This window comes from Barbus barbus, assembly GCF_936440315.1.
Source record: "Barbus barbus genome assembly, chromosome: 8".
Classification (NCBI taxonomy): Eukaryota; Metazoa; Chordata; class Actinopteri; order Cypriniformes; family Cyprinidae; genus Barbus; species Barbus barbus.
In genome coordinates, this window is record NC_136736.1 from 29,906,759 (window position 1) to 29,932,955 (window position 26,197).

A 26,197-nucleotide genomic window follows, 5' to 3' on the forward strand; every position below is an offset into this window, starting at 1 on the left:
GATTGTAACGCAGACACACTCGCACACAAACAAACAAACAACAAGTTTGCAGTTTTTACTTCTCAAACTACTATTGGGAAGTCGTGGCTTAATGGTTAGAGAGTTGGACTCGTGATCCAAAGGTTGCGGGTTCGAGTCTCGGGCCGGCAGGGATTGTAGGTGGGGGGAGTGAATGTCCAGCGCTCTCTCCACCCTCAATACCACGACTGAGGTGCCCTTGAGCAAGGCACCGAACCCTCAACTGCTCCCCGGGCGCCGCAGCATAAATGGCTGCCCACTGCTCCGGGTGTGTGTTCACGGTGTGTGTGTGTTCACTGCTGTGTGTGTGCACGTTGGATGGGTTAAATGCAGAGCACGAATTCCGAGTATGGGTCACCATACTTGGCTGAATGTCACTTCACTATATTAAACAAGTATTTAAATTTGTATGGCCTTCACAATCATATAAAACTCTTAACAGTTACTGGTTGTAACAAAATTTTTCTAAATGTGTATTGCTTTGCATCTTAAAAGAAGTAATATTTCATGTATTATGAATATAGAAAGTGTTTGGTCAGTAGCTGTAATCCAAACATACTTAGCTACAAATTGATTATAGTGTTGATATTTATGTTCGCTGTGTTAATATTAAACATTTTGCAAGCATCTCATTAGTGATTTTTGATAAAGATGTTTTATTTGCTGAAATGTGTATTGAAACACCTCGCCTTATAAGTGAACATGTATTTACGCTTTTAGTGTTGTAACACTCTGTCAGGTACGTTTTTGCTCCCTTAAAGATTTAGATGATAGCAAGGGCTGTTTGTGAAGGTTTCAGTTTGAACTTGAAATTACTGTTGATTTATTTTGCCTTTTATTTTTATTTTTTCTATACGAGTTGCATTAACGATATCATTTTCTGTAGATAGCCTACATGAGACCGTAAAGATACTTTTATTAACCCAGCAAGTGTTAGGCTATATTATTGGTGTTATGGAAGTGTTGCATATAATGTTACAATTGTAATACATTTTTGTATGTTTCTAAATTATTTTATGACTTTCCGTTATTCTGTTGCATAAGTGTTCCCGTTTTGCCATTGTTGACGGTGTAAATATCTTTGTTTGGTGTATTATTTTTTATTACAATGTGTTTTGATGCAATATGAAGTTTACATTCATCATACAGCTTTCACTGCCACTCAGCCTGAGATTAATGCATTTATATTTCCATTGACCTCGAATTTAGCAAAACGACACAATTTATTGAAACTGATATGATGCTTGAGGAGTTGTGTTAGCTAGCTAGTAAGAATGCTTTCTGAATGTACAAAAATCCTTCCTCTTACTTTCGAGCACTATACAATTCTGGTTGGCTGGTGTTTGATAAATGCAGTCATTAATTGTGGATTTAACATGTAAACATGATTTAAAGCAGTTTACCTCTGACTCAAAGCCAAAAGAAAATACACCGTAAAAAAAGACCAAATTATAGCACAATGTAATGCTGTTTTACCCTGACAAATTTTACATAATGTATAAATGTAGGATTTTGCACAGTCTGTTCATGATACTTGATACCAAACTTTCATACATCAGACTGCCTAGCTGTCCTTGAGTTATGAAAAATATTAATTCAGTAAAATGACTGAATCCTCTATTGAAACTGAATCCACTTGAAACCCTGACCTCACTGTAAATATCATGTGCCTTTTCTAGTTTGGGTGTGTTTCAGAACAGTTCGAGGCTTTGTGTTTTCACTTTCTGCTGATTTGCTCTGCATAAAAAAAAAATGTTAACCTTTCACATGAAGGTATTTGTGATTGTGATTTTGCTGCAATGTTTGAATTGCCCCAATTTGTTGTATGTTGTTATTTCATACAAATGCTTTTTATCAAGGAAACGTCCTCCTCTCTGAATCATTATTTGAGTCTTGCATTCTATGCATTTTTTGTGTCTGTGGTTAATCAATAAATGAGAAGAAAAAAAAAACTTACATTAAAAATTATTCCTTACATTATTTAAAGGTGCTGTTACTGTAAGTTTTTGACTCTACTAAAGCATAAAAATAGCATAATATGTTTGCAGATATTTAAGAAACATGCTAAGTTAACATACTTGTTTATCTGAAAAACAATGCTACAGTCAGTTATTCTACTTTGAAAATGTGCGTTCCGGGCCGGAATGTCGGGCTCTGTTTTGGTTTGTGAAACCCGCCCACTGCCAGTTTACCCAATTGTATTTTGGCACCCTGGGCTGCCAGTTGGTGTAAAACGCAGCGTATTTCATGTCATTCATCATCACGTGCGCTCGTTCCTGTTGGTGTCCTTAATCTGGCAAACATACACCAATCCATACATACAGCACTGAACATTTATTGGGTAACATTTAATGTAAATGTCATTTCGTCTGCCTTTAAATAAATCATATGTTTTCATTGATCATGTCAAAATTCAGTAGAAATTAAATTAAAAACATCTGTATAGATAATATCTCAGCCAGCGGTTCCGCCACCAGATGCCACAGATTTAGTTTCCTTAGTTGTTGCCTCCTTGTGATCATTTTCTGTTTTTCAGTACAGGCTTTGAAAGAATGGCAATGTTTTGAGAAAACGAGGCATTTTCTTTAAAGCATTTTTCATTTTGATATCAGGGATCAATCCATTCTACATACGGATTTAAACACAACATTTCATTTCACAATTGAGTGTGAGCCAAAATGTCCTGGGATCAGTATTCTTCTCTCTGATCTGCCGAATGTCCCAGTAGAGGGCCCACTTTACACCCTCAGGAAACTACAAGTCTATTAGTCATTCCACTGCATTCAATTATTCATAGAGATCTGCCATGTTCTTAAAAGACATTTTCAGTAAAGTGCCCAAATTACACTAAATGGCTATGCCCAATCTCCCTTACGAACATTTGCATAACATCCATTCTTTAAGCGTTGAATTTGTCATTGTAAAGCAGTTTTGACTTCTTTTTAACTGCTGTTTCTATTAAACAATCAAATAGTATAGCCAAAATAATTGTAATAGAAATAAATAAATACATTGACCCACTCCACAATTGGATATATGGATCTTAAAACTGACGTGCATGGTAGTTAATATGTCTGCTGTTAAGTAGATAAGTTAATTCATAGTTTTATATGAATGTTCTGACTGTGAGTGTCCTCTTCCAGGGAATGGGTGTTTCAGAAACAGCGAGTAGGTAAATATGGATCATATCTGAATATAGCTCAGTAGAGCTGAACTAGGCTATGCATTTGTACACATACAGTGGCGCCAAAAGGTAGAGTATATTCAAATTTTGTAATTACTTTTCATGGTGTGCTATTTTTAGTGGATGCATTAAGTCTTCATTGTAAAAAGAAGAGCATATTTTCAAAGAGAGTAGAATCACGGGCATTTAAAGAATATAGTGTAAGTTTATTGCATGTTATTTGCAACTATGAAAATGTATTATAGTTTACAATATATGCAATTAAGCGTGCAATTAATTAATTGTGTATTTGTTTTACCCACTTTCAGTACATCTTTACAGGCAATTTCATAATTCTATTGTCTCATAAATATTACTGCTGAATGTACTGACAAGCATTTACAGTAAACTAAAATATATTTTACTAACATTGCTTTCTAGACTTATGTCATGTGCTATTTAAGTATATGCTATTTGTAATTAAACATTTGTAATGTCGAAGTTGCAGTATAGGACATTTGAAATATAATAACTTTAGATGTCATACTAAAAAAAACTAAATTATAATGACATGCTTAGTATGTTAGTCAACACATCAAAATAAGTGTTTTACTTTAAAATATGACATAAGATTATTTAAAGGAAAACTCAAAAATCTGCTGAAGCTGGTTGAAAAATTTTAGGTTGGCTCAATTTTATGTTTTTACGGGCTACATTAAATAGGCTACATTTAAGCACACTTCTTTTTCAAGTTCAGAAAGGTGTAGTAGAAAACCAACCAGCTGTAGTTCATTACATCAATATTGAATTAATCTTGGACAGTATATTATAGCTACTTGGACTATAGCCTATACCAAAGTCCCTGTCAGGTCACGTTTTCTAGATTTTTTTTTTTTTTTTTTTTTTTGATCTAAAGCAAAATAAAAAATAAAAATAAACAAACAAACAAAAAAACATTACGACCGGTTCAACAGACTGCATGTCTGTTAAAATACAGCCTCGTTTTCATGTGGCATACCGTCCGCCTGTCTCGGTTCGGCTTTTTCCGGCTGCAGTCGGTTCAGGGGATGCAGACGCCGAAGCATGCAGACTCTAGTGTCGCCAGTGGAGACGGGCAAATAAAAGAAGGGGATAAGGGATAAACAGCTCCAACGACAGCCCAGGAAGAGCAGCGACAAAATAAAACCAGCAGGTAACGTTAAATCATTCAGAACACAGCACCAATAGGCTGCATTTCTTAATATTGATATATGTTTGACACCTCATTATTACTGTACAGGTAGACGTTGTCGCATTCCATGACAGTGACTGGGCGGACCTAAACTGTATCCCACCGGCCCGAAGAGCTCATTTAACACATGAGCAAGAAGAAATACTGGCAAATGTCAATAATAGGAGTCAAGCGAGCGGCTTGTGAGGGATCAGAGCTCTGAGACTGGCTGGCGGAGCCCCGTTAAGACGCACAAGCGGATTAGGACTCGCGAGCAGGTGCTTTGTTGGCTCGCGCCGTCTCTAGTGGAGACCCGCAGTAGCCCGACGCGCTTCTTTAACATTAATGCCTCCAAATGAGCGTCTCTTCAGCAAACGGGGAATAAAACGCGCTTGACGGGTAAGAGATATTTTGCTACCTCGAGTTTGATGTTTTTGGTAGTCTTTTCGAGAACACAAATTAAACTTTCTTTCTTGTACGTCAGTTAAAAAGTGCTGATCGCAGTTACATTACAGTACTGTGTAAAATGTTTATGAAGGTTAAATTATTCATTCCCATTTAATGCCCTGTGCCTTTAAGAACCATAAAACGGTTTATTTAAATAATTGTGCGCATTTCAGGAGGGTGCAGAAAGGGAATGAATGAGTACTTTAGATGTACGCAGTACCTGATAGATTATTTAAATGAGGGGCAGCATGTCAACTACATGCAGTTTGTGAACAGGCTTCACGAGCGCACGGTGAAGTATTCTCACGCACGAGCAGATGCTCTCCGTTCAGACTGCCGAGTAGTGGGGATTTTAGCTGATGCAGTCTCTCTCTCACACACACACACACTGTTAGAAGGGGTTTCTCATGTCTGCACCATTGGAGACACTCATCTCTGCAGTCTATCTATCTATCTATCTATCTATCTATCTATCTATCTATCTATCTATCTATCTATCTATCTATCTGTCTCTAATCATCATGCAATGAGCGCCTTTAATTTTCTAATGCAAATTTTGGATTATTGAATATTGTGAATGATTGTATCATAGCTGCCCAGATCTATTCCTCATAGTTTCCATCAAGCTGTATTTTCCATCATATATTTGGCAACATCCCTGTTTGCTTTATCCAAAAATTCAGCCTTGCCCATCCTGTCTATTTCTGTCTGTCTTTCTGACTCTAGGTGTGTGTGTGTGTGTGTTTAAACTCATCTATATCTCTGGTTGTACAGTACTGCCATGTTCCTCTGATTTAAACCAACATTAGATTATAGAGTTGAATTCAGATGACAAGTTTACTGTAGCCTACCTTATTGCATATCTGTGAGCTTTTGAAGCATCTTTGATATGTTGCCACAGTTCTTCTGGATTCAGTCTGTCTCCGTTTGTTCTGTTTCTTCATGTGATTCCAGACAGACTGGATGATGATCAGGTCAGATCTTTGTGTGGAGCACTGGCTGTTTTCACACTCCTTGTCCAAACAAAAATCTCACTGGATTATTTCAATTAATGGCAAAATGAATGTTTGGAAATGTAAACTGATATTTCCTACTGACACACTAAAGCAAAAGATAGAAATAACTGACTTAAACCCATTTTTAGCTAAAATACTAGTGTTCTAATAATTTTGGCCACCACTGTAAATGTATAAATAAGGCTCAAAACTCAACTTGTCAGCTCTCTGTTTCCAGTTATTACAATTTGTTGTTTTCTCAGTTCTAGGAGTTTTTTAACCAGTGCGAGTTCCGGCACCATGTTCTACGGTTCCTCATCTGCCAGCATGTCTCTGCCATCCAAAAACCGGCTGAAGCGTCAGAGTCGCACTTTTACCCAGGTTCTGTACCGGACACTAAGTTATCGGGATCGTCGTTCTGTGACCGACCTACCTGAGCAGGTACGGGACGATCCAGCTGAGCTTTCCACCCAGTCATCTGCACCAGGTGTTCTGAAGATATTTGGTGATGATATCAGCGCCGGTGCTAACTACAAAAGTGTTCTCGCCACACCTCGTTCCAGTGCCCAAGAGCTGATAAAAGAGGCGCTTGAGCGCTATTCTCTAAACAAGGCCTCGGCCTGTAGCTATGTGTTATGTGACGTGATTGGACGGTTTGAGGGCCCAGATCGACGGTGGCGCACTGAGTGCCTTCGGGCGCTAGGAGACAACGAGAAACCCCTCCTCTTGCAGGACCTCTGGAAGCCAAAGGATGGTTACTCTCGCCGCTTTGAGCTCAGGCGAAGAGCTGAGGTGGAGGAACTGGCAGCAAAAGAGAAGGACACAGTCACTGCAGGTAATGCACAAATGCATTCACTGACAAACATGCTCAGCAGAGGACGTTCTTGTTGTGTGATTGTATTTTCTAATTAACTTAAACAGGAAAATCTAGTACAGCCGAGCAAAAAAAGCACACAAGATTTATTTTCTTTCAGTTTTTGCTTAATTTCAGTATTTACCTTTCAATACATCTGAATGAAAATATTATATTACAATTACAGGACCAAGACAAAAACATTATAACTATTTGAAAATTTGATGTTTTATGGAATATGTTTAGAGATGTTTATAATACAAATAATTTATTATATGAAAATAATTGAATAACAATAATTTAAATTAAAAATTCTAGTAACATTTATAATTATTTTTTTAAATTAGAATAATTTTAACAACAATAATAATTTTAATGTAAGAAATTATAATTATATAATAAATACAATTCAGATTTTTATTCAGTATTAAGCTAATTGTTAGCTTCCAGTCCAATCACACTGTTAAGATTAAAATAAAAATCAAATACAGTTTTTCTTGTGCTTCTTATAATGGGGCATATTTATTCAGAAAATGTTTTGGCTAAAACTTTGACAGCTAGTTCAATATTATTGGATATTTCAGAATACTGGATAAGTCAGAAGCGGAAATTGGAAACCTCTGACCATAATACTTTCCAGTTAATCACACAAAACATTTTTCACATACATATTTTGTATTTTTATGCCAATTATGGCAAAGGTAAATATCATGAACACTTTATATATTAATATCTTTATATATTACACTATGAACATAATGGTGTACGATGCTTTTCAGTCGCAACCATCTTTGAAATGACATCAGTTCACACTTTAAGTGTGTTTTCAATCTTTCCAATCATTATTTTTAAGTTTGAGGTTCCATAGTTGTTTGGAATAATGCAGTATTACCATGTTGTGAACAATATTAAGCTAACTGTTAGCTTCCTGACTAATCGCACTGCAATACTATACTTCTCTTGTTTTGAATTATAATCTTGTTTTTAAACATTTGGTTGCCCACATTTGCAAAACCGAAGCTTAACATCTGCTATCACATCACTCTTTTTAAGTGCTGATAGCTGGAGATAAGAGTTGTGTTGAACGTATCACTACTATCAACACTGTGGTGCTATGATAACTGCCACTACATCTTAATTGCTCTTTGGCGTTCAGGGCTGCTCAGGTTCACTAATGCCGACACACAGATGTCAGAGCAGGTGCCAGAGATAAATGCACGATTGGGTCTGCCGTAGTATGGCCGGCCTCCAGTAGTTGAATTGAGGTCTCAGTTTCACTATTTTATTTGTGCTCTTTTATTGCAGACTAGTCATAACACTGCCTTTCAACTCTCACTCTATCTCTCTCTTTCTGTTTGTGCCTGGATGCTTTGTACTAAATTACAAATTCAACAAGGTGGCCATTGAGCCAAAACACAGGGTGGAAGTTAAATCAATATCAGCAGGCAAATTGCTCAGGATAATTTATCCTCAGGTTGAACTGCTTTTCTTCCTGGTGGGGTGAAGAGAATGCATGCGTGTGTTGGTTTCTTAGTGTAGCTGTACTTTGGGGCCATATTTGTCCCTAGAAGTGTGCTATATTTGATAAAACCTTCCCTTGGAGACATCCTCAATTGGAATTTTTATATATAGTTTTATTATTCTAAAATACAAAACATTTAATTGGATTGGGATCATGCAGTACTATTTATAATTATCTTTAAATTAAAAATGTATAAGGTTAATTTGTCGATTTTCAAACAGCTTTGTATTGTTGCTTCCTTGATTTTCAACCAGCTTTGTGTTGTTACAATGTTAGTAGCATATGTACTTTTTCTCTGTAACCTAAATCAAGATATCCCCATTTACTTGTCAGCAACAGTCGGCCGGATGATGTTTTACACCATTTAGCAGACTTTTGAAAGTTTCAGGGGTTTTGTGAAAACTATAGATCGTACTTCCATGTTTTTATATTCCTGTTCACAGACAGCCGGATCCAACCAGTGCATTATGGGTGTTGAAGTTTTCCTGTCTGTATTTGTCACAGCCCCTTTTCTCTGTTTCCTTATAGTCAAAAATGCCTTTTACCACATTGACACCCAACTTTTATTAAACAACATTTAATTTAATAAACAACAGTGAATTGGTCACTTAAGGTAACTCTAAACCCAGTTAGCTCTAAAAATGAGTCTGTTTTGTGTAACTAGAAGCTCCAGTTAATCTTACTTGTTGGAAGAATCATCTACTCAAGTAACGCATTATGGAATCCTGGGAATTTTCCCAATTATCGTAAGCTTGCTACTGTTTTATTTGGTGCATAATTTCTCATGGGGTGCATGTTGAATATACACATTTATTGTCATTCTTGTGACTGCATTTTAATTAATGAAAATGTCACAGGCTTATTTGGGGATCTTAGTCGTTAAGCTTGTTCAGAGTGGTCTTCTTAACCTTGGCTTAATATCCTGCTGTTTCTTCATGGGAAGAGACGCTGCTCCTCACGTTGGGACTGTTCTCAAAAATGAATATGTCTAGTGATTTTCACAGTCAATCAAAGGGGAAGTGATGGTTGAGAAGGTGAGGGCATTTAGATCAAGGGTTTATGAAGGTCACAGATGAGTAAAGGTGAGGAAGGGATGGGGGATTACATTTGCAAGTCAGCACACCATCTGCACACACACATATTACTCAGTGACAGATGCTACTGGGGGCTTTATGGATAGTGTTGAGGTATTTACCAACACATGCACGTTTTATAACAGGTTTGGATTGGCAGTTATGTCTGCATTAGCACCATGTCAGAATATTGTAGAACAATAATTCAATTAACCTATTCCAACCTATTTACAGTTTCTTGAATAACCAATGGTTGCTGTCACGTCAATGCCGTGTCTTCCCGTATCTTTAAAAATAATTGTAGAATCTAGTATAGAACCAAAATCACATGAAATGAAAATTCCAAAAAATCTTTATTTTTTTTCACATGCCATAGAAGAAACCATTTTGGTCCCCCCAAAAAAACCTTTCAGTAAACAGTTCTTAAAATAACAATTTTTAGTTAGTGTGAAGAACATTTTGAAGAATATTTTTCTAAAGAAACTTTTTCCACTATGAAGAAGCTTTTGTGCAATGAAAGTGTTCCATGAATGAAAAAGGTTCTTCATGTATAGAGGCCAATAAAGAACCTTTATTTTTAAGAGTGTTAAATATTAACTCATATTCAACATCTATACTACTATGCATCACAAGAAAATGTAAATAGAGTTTAATGGTACAATTTGATTGCTTGAGTGAATGAATAGAATTGTGTATATTCATGTTTTTTTTGGTGATTTGTATTTGTTGTGGTGTTTACCCATGCCCAGGGACCCACACAAACTCCCCTGTGCTATCTTCAACCTTGAGTAGAAGCGGGCATGGTAGATGCCATCGGAGCTCCCCCCGGGGCTGGCGTTTGATACAGCCCTGTACAACTATTGTTAAAGGTGGGGACTGTCCTCAGGTATGGTGTCAGCCACCAGCCCCACCTCCATATACAATACCATTACTTTGCAGACCCATTATTTACCGTATTGCTTCCTGCATCAGTGCTGACTTCCTATACCCAGCATTATACCACCATTTATTACCCCCTATGCAATTATTAGTCATATCCCTCATTGCATGTCCCTATCGGACAAGAATATTACGCTTACTTTATCATGCCTCTATATATTTGATTTCATTTCTGCTTTCCTCTCGATCTGAATCCAGATGTGTGCATTCAACTATGATGTGCAAACTCTAATATAAAATCTGGAAATATTTTATTTTTGTACAATCCCAGATTAGCTGGGAATATGTTTTAGAATTTTAATGTTTTTGAGAGAAGTCTCATCAAGGCTGCATTTATTTGATAAAAAATACAGTAAAACAGTAATATTATTGGATATATTATTTTAATATAATATATATATATATAATATATTTTACAATTTAAAACAACTGTTTTATTACTGTGAATTTTCATTCATTACTTCTCTCTTTAGTGTCACATGAGCATGTGCTAAATTCATTATTTTATAATATTTAATATTATTATAATATATATATATATATATATATATATATATATATATATATATATATATATATATATATATATATATATATACATACATATATATATATCCACACACACAGAATTTAGTTTGGGCCCAAAGAATGTAGTATCTGTTTGTCGAGGTCATATTAAACTATTTTATCCCCCAACAAATTAAGAAAATGTCCTCACTTACTCACCCCTATGTCATTCCAAACCTGTATGAATTTTATGATTTTCTTTTGTGAACACACAAAATAAAATGTTTTTGCAATATGTTTACACTGTTTTTTCTAGACATCGAATGGGAAAAGTGAGCTCTTCAGATATTACAAAAAAGCACCAAATGTACCATACAATTAGTCAATATGACTTATGCACTACATTCCATATCATATAATTGCTTTGTTTAAACTGAGGTTACTTAGTATGGCATGAAACCTGAAATGTTTATCTTTATTACACTTTGCATTTCACCTCCATAGTCACTCCTTTTTGTGCATTGTTGTCCTGTAATGCTTTAAAAATACTTGAGTGTATTATCATGATTTAAGATCACTGGAATCTTCTAATAACAGATAGCACAAATTAAGGTTAAATGTATTTTATGACATTTCTAGTTATATTTTTGTATTATTGTTTTGAACAAACAATTTTGAGTCAATATCTTTTGTTAAGCTCGTCTGTTCAGTTAAACCCCATATGGTTAGTTTTTGGCTCATGACTATGAGTCACAATTACCTAAGTGGTTTTCTCTTCCCGACAGATATCAATGCTCAAGCAAGGAAGCTACAAAGAAACCGTGCTAAAGGAACAATGACACTCCAGCACGGCTCCTCATTTTGCCGCAGCCTCAGTGAAACCAGCCTTAACTTGGTGGGTCTGCCTGGTGAGGAACCTAAACGGTACTACTCCACCCTCCCAGGGCCAATCAGAACACGCTCTGCACGAGACGCTGAGACCCGTAAAGAACGAGATGGGGGCGGAGTTAAACACTCTCTCTACCAATCACCACACTTGCTGCTCCTTCAAGGGTATAACCAACAGGTATAAGCAAAAATAACATCTATCTATCTGTCTGTCTGTCTGTCTGTCTGTCTGTCTGTCTGTCTGTACGTACGTACATCAAATGTTTGGGGTCAGTAAATATTTTTTAAGACATTAATACTATTTATTCAGTAAGGGTGCATTAAATTAACCAAAAGTGGCAGTGAAGGCAATGTTTTAAAATGTAAAAATCTGGTATTTCATATAAATGCGGTCCTTTTGAATTAATCTTGGAAGCACCATTCTTTATATTCATATCCATATTCTTGAGCACCAAATAAGCATATTAAAAATGATTTCTGAAGAATCATATCACTGAAGACTATAGTAACGGCTGCTGAAAATTCAACTTTGCTATCACAAGAGTAAATTACATTTTGCAATATAATAAAATAGAAAACAGTTATTTTAAACTGTAATAATATTTTACACTATTACTGTTTTTACAGTATTTTCAATAAGTAAATATGGTGAGCATAAAGAGAAATAAAAAAATATATATATATAAAATTGTCCCAACCCCAAACATTTGAATATTGCATACTATACTACATCATAAAATGAAAAAAGGTCAACTTTGATTTGATACGTCTCATAAGAATGTGTTTTTAAGCCGTTTTTAAGGTTTTAAAGGTTTTTTTTATTGCTTTTTTCTAGACGGATTTCTAGCGTTTTTTTTTTTTTTTTTTAGTTTGTTTATTGTTTGCTTTGCTTTTGTTTTGTCAGGATTGCCTGGTTTACCTGTTGAATCGAGAGCAACACACAGTTGGTCAGGAAACAGCATCAGCACGGCCAAATATCTGCCTGTCATCTCCAGATGTGCTTCCACTTCATTGCCGAATACGTCGTGCACCGCAGCGGCGCTCTTCCTCGGACCACCGATTACTTCTGGAGCCCGTCGCTCACGGCAATGTACTGGTTAACTTCATGCGTATTGAGCGGCCCACTCCACTACGTCATGGGGATTTGCTGTCCTTTGGTGCACATTACATCTTCCTGTACAAAGACCCACTAAGTGCGAAACCTCTTCCTGCCCAAACTCTCACTCGACTTCGGGCGCTGGCACGACTATGTGATAGCGAGTCAGGGAGTGTGCCTGAGAAAGGGGACGCATGTCGTATGTGTGGGGCCGTATTACATGAACCGATGACGTCTCGGCGTAGCTCTAAGACTCCTGCACGAAGTGCACAGAAACGAAAGCTTGCGCTGGAATTTGAGCGGGCTCACGAGGATGCGCTGGTGAACCGGGTGCTGACGCTTATTGAGCCGAGTGGAGATGACCACAAGCTGACACCAGCATATTTGCTTTGTCTTTGCATCAAGCACTCAGCGAATGCATTTCCACCTGGCAGCTTCGGTAAACTATTGCTGAAAATTGCCAAGAGGATTCAGACCATAGCATGGGTTAGTACTCACATCAGCAGCTTAGTTGGGTTTGTGTTTTCCATGTTAAAATGCAAATTTAATGTGCAGAGACAAAATAAAAGTAAGTTAATTTTAGATTTATTTCCCTGAAAAGTAGGAATGCACAATATATTGGTACCATATTGGATATTATATACTTTACCTTGTAGAAAAGTATTGTTTGAAAATGTTAATTTCTTGCAGCAAATACCCGTGTTTGGCATAGTCATGGTCTGTCATCTAAACCCAAACTACATTTCCCACAATTCTTCCAACTGTTACACTGTAGTCGATATCATGTCACTGAGACTGATTGTATTTCAGTATGGGAGAAGAAAATGATGGAAAGGCAAACAAAGCAAGTTTTGTCTCCATGACTTTCCAGTGATTAATTTACAATGTTGCACTTCAAAAATATTTTTAGATTCTGCATGTTTGCAATGTCCAAGTGCAAGTGTTTTTTATTTACATAATGCATAGCAAAAGCATTAGCATGATGAGGATAAATCCCAAATGACCCAATTGATTGATTTTCTGCTGTGTCTGCTGACCTTTTGTCTTTGTTGACAAATGCATTTGCCTATGTTGATTTAAACACTACAAAATTAGTTGAATCGTGTAATTTGTGAACGTCCCTTTAACCTAGTCCCAATGCAACTATCCTGAAGCATTTAATGACTGTCTTTAAACTCATTAATTATTAAAATCCAATTTTAGAAGGTCAGCCGTCAGCTCCAATATTAACCAGCCAAAGAAAAGAGCAAGGACGAAAAGTCTGAAAACATAGAAACGATACTAAGGTATTATACCTCCCACGTGAAGCTATTCAAAATTTTATGACATTAATTGCCGTCGGTGTCTGTGTCTCACAGGAGAAGACAAAGGAGTTGGCACAGAAGCAAGCTCAGCAGTGAGTATCATGTTCCGCCTTATAATACGCACATGTGTGCACTTTGAACGCGTGACACTCTAAGGTCATGCGGTGCTGAATAGGCCGTCGCTAATTCTGAATAAGGCATTGTCACTGAATCAAACCGATGTATGTGTGTTTTTCTGTGGTTATACAGTCAAGATCCTGCCTCGCTGTCTCTGCTCAGTATCTCAGACCTAGTACCTGATCTCCAGTTCATATTCTTCTGGATGTCCAATGCCATCGAAATACTGTATTTTATCCAGCAGAAATCACCTGCGTACATGCAGACTATTGAGCTCATGGATGATAAAGGTATGAAACACACTCTGCATGGATTGAGAACTGGGTCTACAGGGTCTAATACTGACTAAATTAAAAACACTAAATAGACAGGAGGATTAGAGGGTGTAAAAGACACATAAAATACTGCTTTCAGTCTAATTGTATTTTTTCTGTTCCTTATTGCAGCGGGATCTAAAGAATCTCTCCTCTCATCAACAATATCAGCAAACGAAGAAGCTATGACCATACTAGAGGAAGTGATCATGTACACCTTTCAGCAGTGTGTTTACTACATCACTAAGGTAAAGGCAGAGGTTGAAAGAGTACACAAATATTTTACTCAAGTAAAAGTTACATTACCTTAATGAAATTTTACTTAAGTACGAGTTTCACAATTTGAGTTGAATTACTGAAATAAATGGACTTTTCCATGACATTCTAATTTACTGAGATGCACCTGTATGTAATCATGCTGATTTTTGGAGAAAAATGGCACTCTTCGTGTAATATTGATTTATTGTATGAAATTATATAAATATAAATTTTCTGCACCTATATCTTCAATTTTGTGATCATTTTAACAGACTGAATCACACAGTGAAAGAATGCACTCTAAATGTGCATGTGCACTAGTCTAATCTAGACTTCACACACGGTAGGAGTGTTTTGTTTGGTTTTTGGTTAAATACTGATAATGTCAAATCGCACAGCGTTAAAACAAACAATTACGATATCGTCGCAGACAATATCGCACACCCTGCACCACTGTGTTTTTGGCTAATTTGTGCAAAACCTTTTTCTAAACTGCCAAAGCTTCATTTTAACCACCAATGCAATGATGCAAGTATTTACCTTACCTCTACATGCTTGCGAAGGGTTGATGTCGAGATTTTATAAGCTGCTAGTTTGGTCTCCCTAGGCAAACATAATCGAGCATAAACATGGCCAGGGGTTCACTTAATTTCCTTCGAGTTCAACTTCATCTGAATACGATGGGGTTTGGTTTTCAGCTGGGTCTGCTCCACTAACGCCTGTCTGTTCGTCTGCATCTTTCTTGTGATTTTAGCGCCAGTTCGTTCTCCTGCCCATTATATACTGCAGTAGTTTCCAGGGAGCGATTTTTTTTTTTTACTCAGTAATTAATGTGTTTTAAAATCTAGCGATGTACAATACTTCAAACAAAATATACTTAATAAAGATAAAATGACAGATTTTAAAAATTACTTTAAAAGGTAGAAGTACTCAAAAAAGCTACTCAATTACAGTAACGCGAGTAAATGTAATTCGTTACTTTCCACCTCTGGGTAAAGGGTAGTATTACGTTATATGTGTGGCGCCACCATTGTAAGACGTTACCGGGGCTGCTGGGAATGAATTATTTAATGTGTGTGTGGCTGCTGGTTTGCTTGTATGTCTTTAGGTCTTCTTCTCCTCCACCTTAAGTCCTCATTGTCTTCCCTATTTGTAGCCTGTCAATCATTTTTGATTCATAAAAGTAGTAGTTAATAGCAATAGTAATTAGTAGTATTTATTAGTAGTTAATAGTAATTATTTACTTAATGATATGGTAGCTAATTTCCTAAATAAATTGCAGTTTATCAAATATCAGTATTTTGAATAATGAAATGATAATTAAAAAGACATTACGTTATTGTACCAAATGAGTAAAAAATGTAATACTTGTTACAAACCGTGGATAAAGAGGTCAGTTTATGTAATTTTATTTACTTTTCAAAAGTTCGGGTCTGTAAGTATTTTTTTTTTCCTTTTCTTTCTTTTTTTTTCCTTTTCTTTTCTTTTCTTTTCTTTTGTCTTTCTTTTTTAAAATAAATAAATTAATATTTAATTATTCCGTAAACTGATCAGTATGCATTCAAATAAATGTTCTAATCATTAATAAATCCTTAAAAAAGATTCCAGAAATATATAAAGCAGCACAACTCTTTTCAACATTGATGATAAGAAATGTTTGTAGAGCACTAAATCAGCATATTAGAATGATTTCTGATGAATCATGTGACAAAAGAAAACCGTAAATTCATAGAGGTTTGGAATGACATAAGGGTGAGTAAGTGAGGACATGTTCTTGAATTTTTGGATAAACTAGCTAGTTTAATATGACTGTGGCAAATAGATACTATCGAGGATTATGAACCAGGAGGGCAGTTTTGGTGAAATGGAGATATATATATATATATATATCAAATGAAAGCTCTTAATGAAAAAGTAAAGTACTGGCAAAAGTACTGTCATCCATGAATGTACACATTTTTATTATAAACAATTGAAATCAGTACACAAAGTCAGATCAAACTATGGTCAAATTTTTGTTTTGGCTCTCCTGTAAAGTTGGTGAAATGTCACTTACGCCTTTCTGGTTTTCACCCCTCGATATATAGGCCCAAACTAAATTCTGTATTTATACAGTATATATATTTACAGTTATGCATTTAGCACATGCTCATGTGATACTAAAGACTGGAGTAATGACTGAAAATTCAGCTTTCCCATCACAGGAATAAATTACATTTTAAATATATTACAATTGAAAACTGTTATTTTAAATTGTAATAATATTTAACAACATTAATTTGTTTACTATATTTTTGATCAGTGTCATTTGGGACAAATTTGAAAGACTTAATAATTCTATATTAGATCATACATTAAATTGACAGCTCTATAAATAATGTGTATACTGTATGTAGGTGTCTGGTTGTTCATGTTATTATAACAAATGGCTGTTCTTTACATTTCAGACCTTGTACATTGTGTTGCCCGGGCTGTTGGACTGTAACCCCTTTGGGACGGAGTCTGGATCAGAGCAGTGCCGGCGGGCTGTTGGAGTGTGTGTGTGTGCTGTGTGTGTGATGCCAGAGGCGGTTCGCAGGGTGGTGTGTGTGTTTCAGACTACATCAGACCTGCTGCAGCAGTACCAGGTCCATTCAGAGATTCAGAGTCAAATGTTTGCCTACCTCTTCTTCTTCACCAACGTCTCACTCTTCAATCAACTCATCGATAAAGGTTTGTTCAAGCTCAGTTTCTAGAATCTTTTTACCTTTTTTGTTTCTGTGTAGCACACACACACACACACACACAGACCCAAGAGACACGCTCAAATATTACTGTCATATATTTTCATTAAGCATGCTGCTATGGCAACAACAGGCCATAGGTATAATGTGTCAGCAATTGTAAGCAGAAGAAAAAGGGGTGAAAAGCTTACAAATAAAGTATTAAGAAATCAGAATGGAAACTGATGAATTGGAACAAAGTATTTATTCTGCCCTCTAGCGTTGAAGATACTCTAACTTGTGAGCCAATGGACTTTCTCCATCAGTTCTTGGAATAAATATTTACTTTATTTCTTTACAGATTGTCTTTTTTTTCATGGTACATGACAAGAAATATTCAGCAGAATGTGCAGGCTGCTCTTCTAATACAACAATAGCAGAATTACAAAGATGTAAGATAGCCAGTCATTGTTCACTTGCTTAACTTTAAGATGAATTCAATATTAATTAAGTAACTGATTGATTAGGGAATATTTTTTAAGTGAGATTTTTATTAGTGAAGAAACCATGATTTAATTTCATTCGTTCATTCATTCAGAAAACTAAGAAAATTCAAAAGAACAGCATTTATTTTTAACATTATAAATGTCTTTACTGTCATTTTTGATCAATTTATTGCATCCTAACTTTTGAACAGTAGTGTATGTTTAAATATAATATATTTAATGACCATAGTTGTTTTTGAAATTATTTTGTCAGTATTGCTTGTTGCAAAACCAGTACCAGTTTCCTTTTTTAAAGGGTAGTGCGAAACATATGTCGTTTTTGTGTGCATTACACATGGTCAGGTGAAGATTATTTCTCCAGACACCCATAATCCTCTTTATGTCATAACAGACAGAGGCTCAGAGCTGGTGTTACACACAAGCACCCACTTACACTCACACAATTTGACACTGTATACTGTAATAAACTGTGACTGCAGTTGTGAATATTTACTGGAACCATCTTCATTTTATTACCAGTATTACAATATGCCATGATTCTGAAAAGTGTTTGTTTAGTGTTTTCACATGCATCATTTCCATAACAATTGTATGTGTGTTTGTGTGTTTTAGGCCCCGCTCGTGGCTGGTTTCAGCGTTCACGGGTCCTGCAGATCCAGGCAAGTGTGAAGATGCTACTGGACTGGGCTAAAGGAGCGGGGCACAGTCATCTCGCCCAGAAATTCTTTGGCAAGTTTTGTAGCGCTGTGAGCATCCTGGCCACACCCCCACAACAGCTTTCACAGGTAACACAGTTCATATCAACTTCATATCTGTTTTATATAGCAAATCAGGTTCTTCAGATAACTTTCAAGTAGTTTGTATCAGTGATCAGTTAAAAAAAATCAATTATATATTTGAGTGCAGAAATTCATGCATAATTAATTGTTTTGGATTTAGCTAAATTCATTTTAAGATAATGTATTTTAATTAAATAAATTGTGTTTTTGTCACATTTAGAAAATCATATTTTGATTACAGTCTTATTTATAGTTAATTATATGTATTCTTAAAAAATAAATGTGCTTCATGATGCCATAAAAGAACCTTTTTTGTCTAAATGTTTCCATAAAGATAATTTTACATCTGAAGAACCTTTCTGTTTCACAAAATGTTCTTTGTGGCAAAAGAAGGTTCTTCAGATTATAAAAAGGTAAGAAAGAGATGGTTCTTTAAAGAACCTTTTTGACAATGGGTCTTTGTGGAACCAAAAATGGTTCTTCTATGGCATCGCTGTGACAAACTTTTTAAGCACTTTTATTTTTAAGAGTGTGTTCAAATAGAAGAAGAAGACAAGAAATAATTTCAATATTGCACTGATAATATAAGCTTCTTGTTATAAATAAACTAAAATATGTAATAAAAAAAATTATTAAAAAAAATGTATAGTAAATTTTATAGTAATGTAGTAAACAATTTTAATAGATAGCTTAACTGTAGTTTAACTACTGAAAATTATGATTATGATGAAGAAGGTTCTTAACACTGAGACAAATGACTCTTTTAAGAACTGATTAATGAAAGCTTATTTGGAAACAAATAATAATAATTTAACCTTGATTTTTATTGTGTTTGTGTTTGTGTGTGACAAGTAAGGAAGCTTTTAAATCATACAGAATTATCTTTTTTGAAAATCTAAAATAGGAGAAAGTTTTTTGTGGGAGGTGTAGCTTTAGGGGTACATTTAAGGTAAGGAGATAGAAAATACAGTTTATACAGTATAAAACCATCTATGTCCCCATAATGTCCCCTTGAAACATGGAACACCAATATGTGTGTGTGTGTGTGTGTGTGTGTGTGTTTGTTTGTAGATGAGTTGGAAAGCTTTGTGTGCAGAGCATCCATCTCTGAAGCCTGTGCAGCTACACAGAATCCTCACACAATACCAGCTCATGGCAGAGCTCGGTCCTCTACCAATCTGGCAACCAAGCAGTGAAGATGAGGCATATATCTACAGAACAGGTTGATACATAAAAGAAATATAAATGAGTACTGTCAACTTGATTTTCAGAGACTTTGTGTATTCTAGTGTACATTATGCATATGTGTCTTTTCAATAGTTGATTTGCTAGAGAGTTTTGAGAACCACCCTCCTATTGTGCTGCCGAGTGCTGGATTCAAGGTGGACCTGGAGAGTGACAGTGTGGAGGACAGCATATACCGCCAACTACTGTACGTTCGTCATTTCCTTTGGGGTCTTCGCTCCAAGACCCAACCTTCTAATGGCTGTGCAGACCGTCAGGATTCCCAGGTAAATTTTGAATAAAAAAATAATAAAACACTGCTGGTAAAAAGTGTCTTAAACCTCTTAAAAAAAAAAAAACTTTTGAAAAAAGTATTTTCTGCTCATTAAGGCTGCATTTATTTGATCAAAAATAGTAGTAAAAATAGTAATTTTGTCAAATGACTGTTCTATTTTAATATATTTAAAATGTAATTTATTCCTGTAATGGCAAAACTGATTTTTCAGCAGCCATTACTCCAGTATTCAAAGTCACATGATCCTTAAAAAATCATTCTAATATGCTGATTTGGTGCTCAAAACATTATTATTAAGATATATTCATCAGCATTTTGCTTTTGCTGGTCATTCTTAAAAAATGTGAACTATCTTAAGGACTGTAGCTCAGAACACTAAGATTTAAATTCTAGACATGAGTCATTCTTAATCTGATTACAAGATTAGCTGTTTAATTAGGAGCTGCCGGCTAAATTATGGCCATGTGTGAGTCAGTCTACAAAGAAACGCTACAAATTTTCCAGTGTTACAACATTGTTTACAGATTATCCAAGCCTTATTTCATTGTTTATTTGTTTCTGTCATCAGTTTAATTGCCATATGGTATAATTCTGTTAAAGTTCTTCCTCCACCAGAGTACTCAAAACACCTTTATTTTTATAATACAGGGAGATCATAAAAAATATGAAGATAATAAAATTTCTCCAATGTATTGTGGGTTTTCTGCAGAGTTCAGCCAATTCTATTAATTTATATGCTAGTCACCATATTAATTTTAGCTGTGGAGTGACTGTGTCTTCAAAATATTGTAGAAAATAAAACAAATATAAAGTCCTTTTCTCCAAAGCAAAATTACACATTTTTAAAACTCACCATAGCATTCTATTCTTAAATACACCAACATGGAAATAACTGACATGTTTGACATTTTTTGTTTTTACCAAGAGTTGTCAACTTCTACTTTGCTCTGTGAGAAAATATGGCTATTAATAAAATGATGATAACATGGTAATTTGGTTCTCCAGCGTGAGCCTCCTCAGCCTCACTCCAGTCCACATCCAGCACCTCCTTTACGTGGGGAGGGAGAGGGGGAGGTGCGGGGCTCCTCCACGGGTCTCGGAGGAAGAGGAGATGGAGCTGGAGCCGAGGAACGACCCAGAGACAAGCCGCCGCATAGCATTCACTACAGAAACGGGACCAGCATCCGTCACGCCAACCAATCCCAAGCGACAGATTCTTCCTGTATAATGACTCCACCTAATACGCCCCTCTATCCGGAACACACGTATATACACTCAAACACACAGTCCAATCCAGCCCACTACCCTGAGCATGCTTCACAAGAGCACACACATACACACTCTCACACAAAGTCCAATGGTTGCATGCGTTCAACTCCAGAGCACAAGAAAATCAATGGCTTCATCAGCAATGGCATTGAAGGCAAGTCAAAAACGCCTTTTGGGTCGTGGATGTGTGTGTTCTTTCTGCTAGATTTTGTCTCTTGGGTCATTCCTGTTATACAGTACATTAAAAAATTTAATGATGTTTTTAAAGATGTTTTTCTTTAAAGGAATTGTTCATCCAAAAATGAACATTTGCTTAAAATGTACTCACCCTCAGGCCGTTTAAGATGTAGATGGTCATCAGAACAGATTTGGAGAAATGTAGCATTACATCACTTTCTCACCAGTGGATCATCTGCAGTGAATGGGTGCCGTCAGAATGAGAGTCCAAACAGCTGATAAAAACATCACAATGATACACAAGTAATCAACACCAATCCATCCAACGTCTTGTGAAACAAAAAGCTTTGTGATGTATTTGTCAGCTGTTTGAACTGATAAAACTTTGTATTAAACTTCATTGAGTTAACTGGATTATTTATAAAAGTCAAGAAAATGTTTCCATGATCAACAGGATAGAGCTTATAAAAGGATGGCAATAAAGACCATTTTTAATATTTTGAAGTATATTTTGAATTATCACACCAAATTTATCAAACTAAAAGTATTTTTTAAAACACAAACTAATAATCACAAAATTCATTACTAATACTTTTTCCTTACTAGTATTTAGTTATTTAAAAGAGGCTAATGCTGATTTAATAGTGCTGTTGTTTTCTCACCAAAAACTGTCCTGGAGCATGATGTCATTAAGGAGCTGGCTTTTCTTAAAGGCATATTACAAAATATTAAAGAAATATTAATATTCATATTAAAAACATTAATATTAAAATATTAACATGACAGAAAGAGAGGACAATTGGGTAAAAAAATACAAAATAAAAATAAATAAATTCATTACCAATTAAAAAAAAAAAATCACTGCTGTATTTCCTTAATTGTGGTATTGCGATAAAAGAAAATTTGGGACATAATGCAGACGTGAAAATGTACTGTGTAATACGAATGACTTTTAGTGTTAGTATCTGCATATGCTAGTTTTGATTATTCAATAACAGACATATAATCATGTCTGATTTGTGTACATTTCTTTTATTTCACTTGAATGAGTTTATGTGTGAATACACACATATTGTGTTTATTTCTTATGAACATATGCACAGATTTCTCTGTGTATATTTCTGTCAGTTTTCTATGTGTTTACTCTCTGCATCATTTAATAACTTTGTTTGCATGTGCAGCAGATGCATTTTCCCATTGAGAACATATTGATTTTGTTTATTGGCCCGACTACAGAGTCTGTGTGTAGAGTCTGTGTGTGTGTCAAATGAGCACTGAGTCCTGTGTGTGTGTTTGTTTATCCCTGCCCCACTCCAGGCCCTTTGAGTGGTTGTGGTTTTCCTTTCCCTGTCCCTGTCTCTCATCTGGCCCCAAACTCTGATGATATCTGTTCCGTCTTTGTAGTGGACCTGGATAAAGGACCTTACGGCCTGGGAATGGGACTTATCGATGGGCTTGTGAGTCTCTGCAGTATTGCTCTGCTGAAATTTAACACTGGCGGTCAATGTTCTATGCATATAACCCATAACACTATAGATTTGTTCTAAACCCTAGACAGCATGATGCTCATACATATACTGATAAAAAAATGTGCCTCTACCTACGTGTTTGTATATCTCCAAAAAACATACCTTAATAGGTCCCACTTTATATTAGGTGGACTTAACTACATTTAAGTACTTTTAAGTTAATAATTTGATACAATGCACTTATCGTGTACATACATATTTTTACATTGCACTTATATTTAAAAAAAATACCTGCATGTAATGAACATCTGTAATTAATTTCTGTAATTACATTTATAATGTTGACCTATCCCTTACACCTTAACTCACCCTTAAACCCACCCATACCACCAAACCTGTCGCTAACCTTACCCATATTCCACATCAATAGCAGCAAAAGTCTTTTACAATACAATATAAACATAATAAGTACATTGTACTTATTGTTGATGTTAGTACATAGTAGCCACCTAGTGTAGGTGGGACCCCTTCATACAATTCACTGCAATTTCCAAGTGAAATGAACACTATAGTGGCAATAAAACACTAACAAATTTTGTTGCTTTTCACACAAATTAGGAATACAGATTTAAAAAAATTAAATAAATAATGCCTTGTTTATGTGTGGTTCCTTTTCAATTCTATGTAATGATTTCAAAACATTTTTATCACCCTGCATGATTGTAAAATAATTAAAACTATAATTTTTGACATTTTAATCACATAACAGCTCCATAATAATGGCTTTTCTGATGCTGTAAACTTGCTCAGAAGCTCACCCGGTACAGCATAGCAGTACATTTGGGGAAGAGTCTCGAATAACACAAGTCCTGATAAAAGAGCTCAAAGACTTGCAGGAGCAAGCTAAATTGTCATGGTTGCTTCAGCAAATGTGTTTTTATTTCATTTTGCTTTTGGTACACTTTTTAAATGCAATAGAGCATTAACCTTTTAGCAGCTCTCGCCGGATATTTCACATCAACTGCCATGATACATACAGCAATCAACATAATAAAATGTTTCCCGATTCATACTTACCTGTTTCACAACAAACTGAACAGCGCTGCTTACTGGACATTTCATTTCTAAACTGCTGCAAAACGTACAACAACCAGTGCAATATAAGATTGCTACAATCACATTTTGTTTCGGATAAATCTGAAAGTCCTTTAGCCCCACTCGCTGGACATTTCACTTTGAAAGTGCAAGGCAACATGCCAGAAGCATGTCTGGGTATCATAAAAACACTCTCTTTAAGGCTGTTCAAAAATGTTGTCAGCAAAACGATGCTGCTTTATTTTTATTTAGCCCATATATAATTATTCATGGCCATCCTAGAATTGTGAAAAGCTCATTAAAATCATCCAATACAATTGACAAGTTAAGATCAATTATTTTATTTATAGACAGCAAGGCAGCTTAGATACAGAGCTTGTGTTTAAGCCCTCAATATTATTATAAAATAGCAAAAGACTTTTACATTTTGTGCTGATGATTTCTATTTACTGGACAGATGTCTGATTATGGTTTGCACAAAATTCTGATTGATATTATGAGCTGTAAAAAAAGAAATACTAGTCTGATGGAACTGATGCTTTCACTATGATTCCATATTTTCTGTTTTAAGAAAAAGGCATCAAATAAGTCTTTGTTTTCTCATTCTCTATATACACAGCATACCCCTCTGAACTCTCCTGGAATCTACATCAGGACACTGATTCCAGATGGACCAGCTGCTGCAGATGGGCGACTTTGCATTGGTGACAGAATCCTGGCCGTGAATGGGACCAGTCTCATTGGAGCTGACTACCAGAGGTCAGTGCTCTATATGCATCATCGGCTAGCGGATAATGTTTGCAATCAAAGTGTTAACGTAACATTTTCCCCAGGCATGATCCTTTGCAATATAAATGTGTTCTTTTAACCCTGACATTTGAATCCTGCTTTGCCTGTCTCTCACAGTGCTGTGGATTTGATTCGTCTGGGGGGAGGACGGCTCCGGTTTCTTGTCGCCAAATCAGATCTCGAAGTATCAGAGAAGATCAGTGCCTCTTCCTGCTGAGAGAGAGGCTGCAGCTGTGACCCTCTACCTAGACGAAATATGAGGAGGACAGCGATTCCTCCTTTCCGAGACTGGAGAACAAGCACACTATAGGACCTCTCAGCGACTATATCTCAGCCCTGTACAATACTGCACTCTTTCTCAGTTAGAAGGACAGTTTGACATCTCTGTCTTTCTTTACCTCTTAGCCAATCTGGTTTTGTTTCTTGAATGTCAAGGAATATTGAAGGTAAAGGGATTTGTGCACATAATCAGGCTGATATTGTAAAATCTAATTAATATTCACATGACCGGAAACATGAAATGGGGCAAAAGTGGGGTTTTAAAATGATTAATTTGCTTTATAAACATACAAACAGTCAAGAAAACAATAAAAAACAGAAACATTTCAATAGCCTCGCTAAAAGGCACAAATGAGTCTTTATCTTATCCTTAAAGGTTGATAAAAAGATCTGAGATGAATCTTTTCTTTTTCATTAATAAAAGCTCTCTTTCAGATTGATGGTAAACAAAACTTTGGCTCAAATACTTGATGGTTTCCCCATTGAACGTTATATATGCTGAACAACTGCACTTCAAGTACAAATGAAATGTCATGGTGCAACTTTCTTCCTCTCTGCATAAATATTTTAACAAAGTTATCAGTTTGCTATGTTTGCAGTATTTGCAACGACTTTAAGTTCACTAACACACAAACTGCATATATACAAGCATATCATTTTCAAAATGATAAGATGTTAATATAGGACATAGAATTCATAAGCTGTGTTTTGTTTATATTTGAGAGAACATGCATCTGCACAAGTTTTTGAATACAAAAAAAGTGTTTATTTTTTCCATTATTTCATGTTTGTACTAAATATGTACTGCAGTATTTCATAAATGCATTTTTTCTGAGTTGTACTTGTATTTGGAAGATTTATAATGTAATATACCTTGCTATTAAATCGAACGTTGAGAAGTCAAGCTAC

At 35.6% G+C, this 26,197-nt stretch overlaps 1 protein-coding gene across 2 annotated transcripts; it reads left to right on the forward strand.

The window, feature by feature from the left end:
* The first annotated feature begins 4,208 nt into the window (after positions 1 to 4,208).
* On the forward strand, positions 4,209 to 26,197 carry LOC306874424 (ras-associating and dilute domain-containing protein). 2 transcript variants are annotated; one of them, XM_079424461.1, is made up of 16 exons: positions 4,209 to 4,373; positions 4,461 to 4,790; positions 6,097 to 6,668; positions 11,513 to 11,793; positions 12,520 to 13,197; positions 14,070 to 14,107; positions 14,265 to 14,422; positions 14,579 to 14,694; positions 17,152 to 17,416; positions 18,525 to 18,697; positions 19,763 to 19,913; positions 20,012 to 20,202; positions 21,216 to 21,633; positions 22,974 to 23,113; positions 24,840 to 24,979; positions 25,127 to 26,197. In XM_079424461.1, the coding sequence occupies exons 3-16, from the start codon at positions 6,134 to 6,136 to the stop codon at positions 25,224 to 25,226; spliced, it is 3,384 nt and encodes a 1,127-aa protein (XP_079280587.1). In that variant the 5' UTR covers positions 4,209 to 4,373; positions 4,461 to 4,790; positions 6,097 to 6,133; the 3' UTR covers positions 25,227 to 26,197. The 2 variants fall into 2 exon arrangements, with proteins under 2 accessions (XP_079280587.1, XP_079280588.1); XM_079424462.1 differs by lacking the exon at positions 4,209 to 4,373 and having other exon boundaries at positions 4,690 to 4,790; positions 23,061 to 23,113.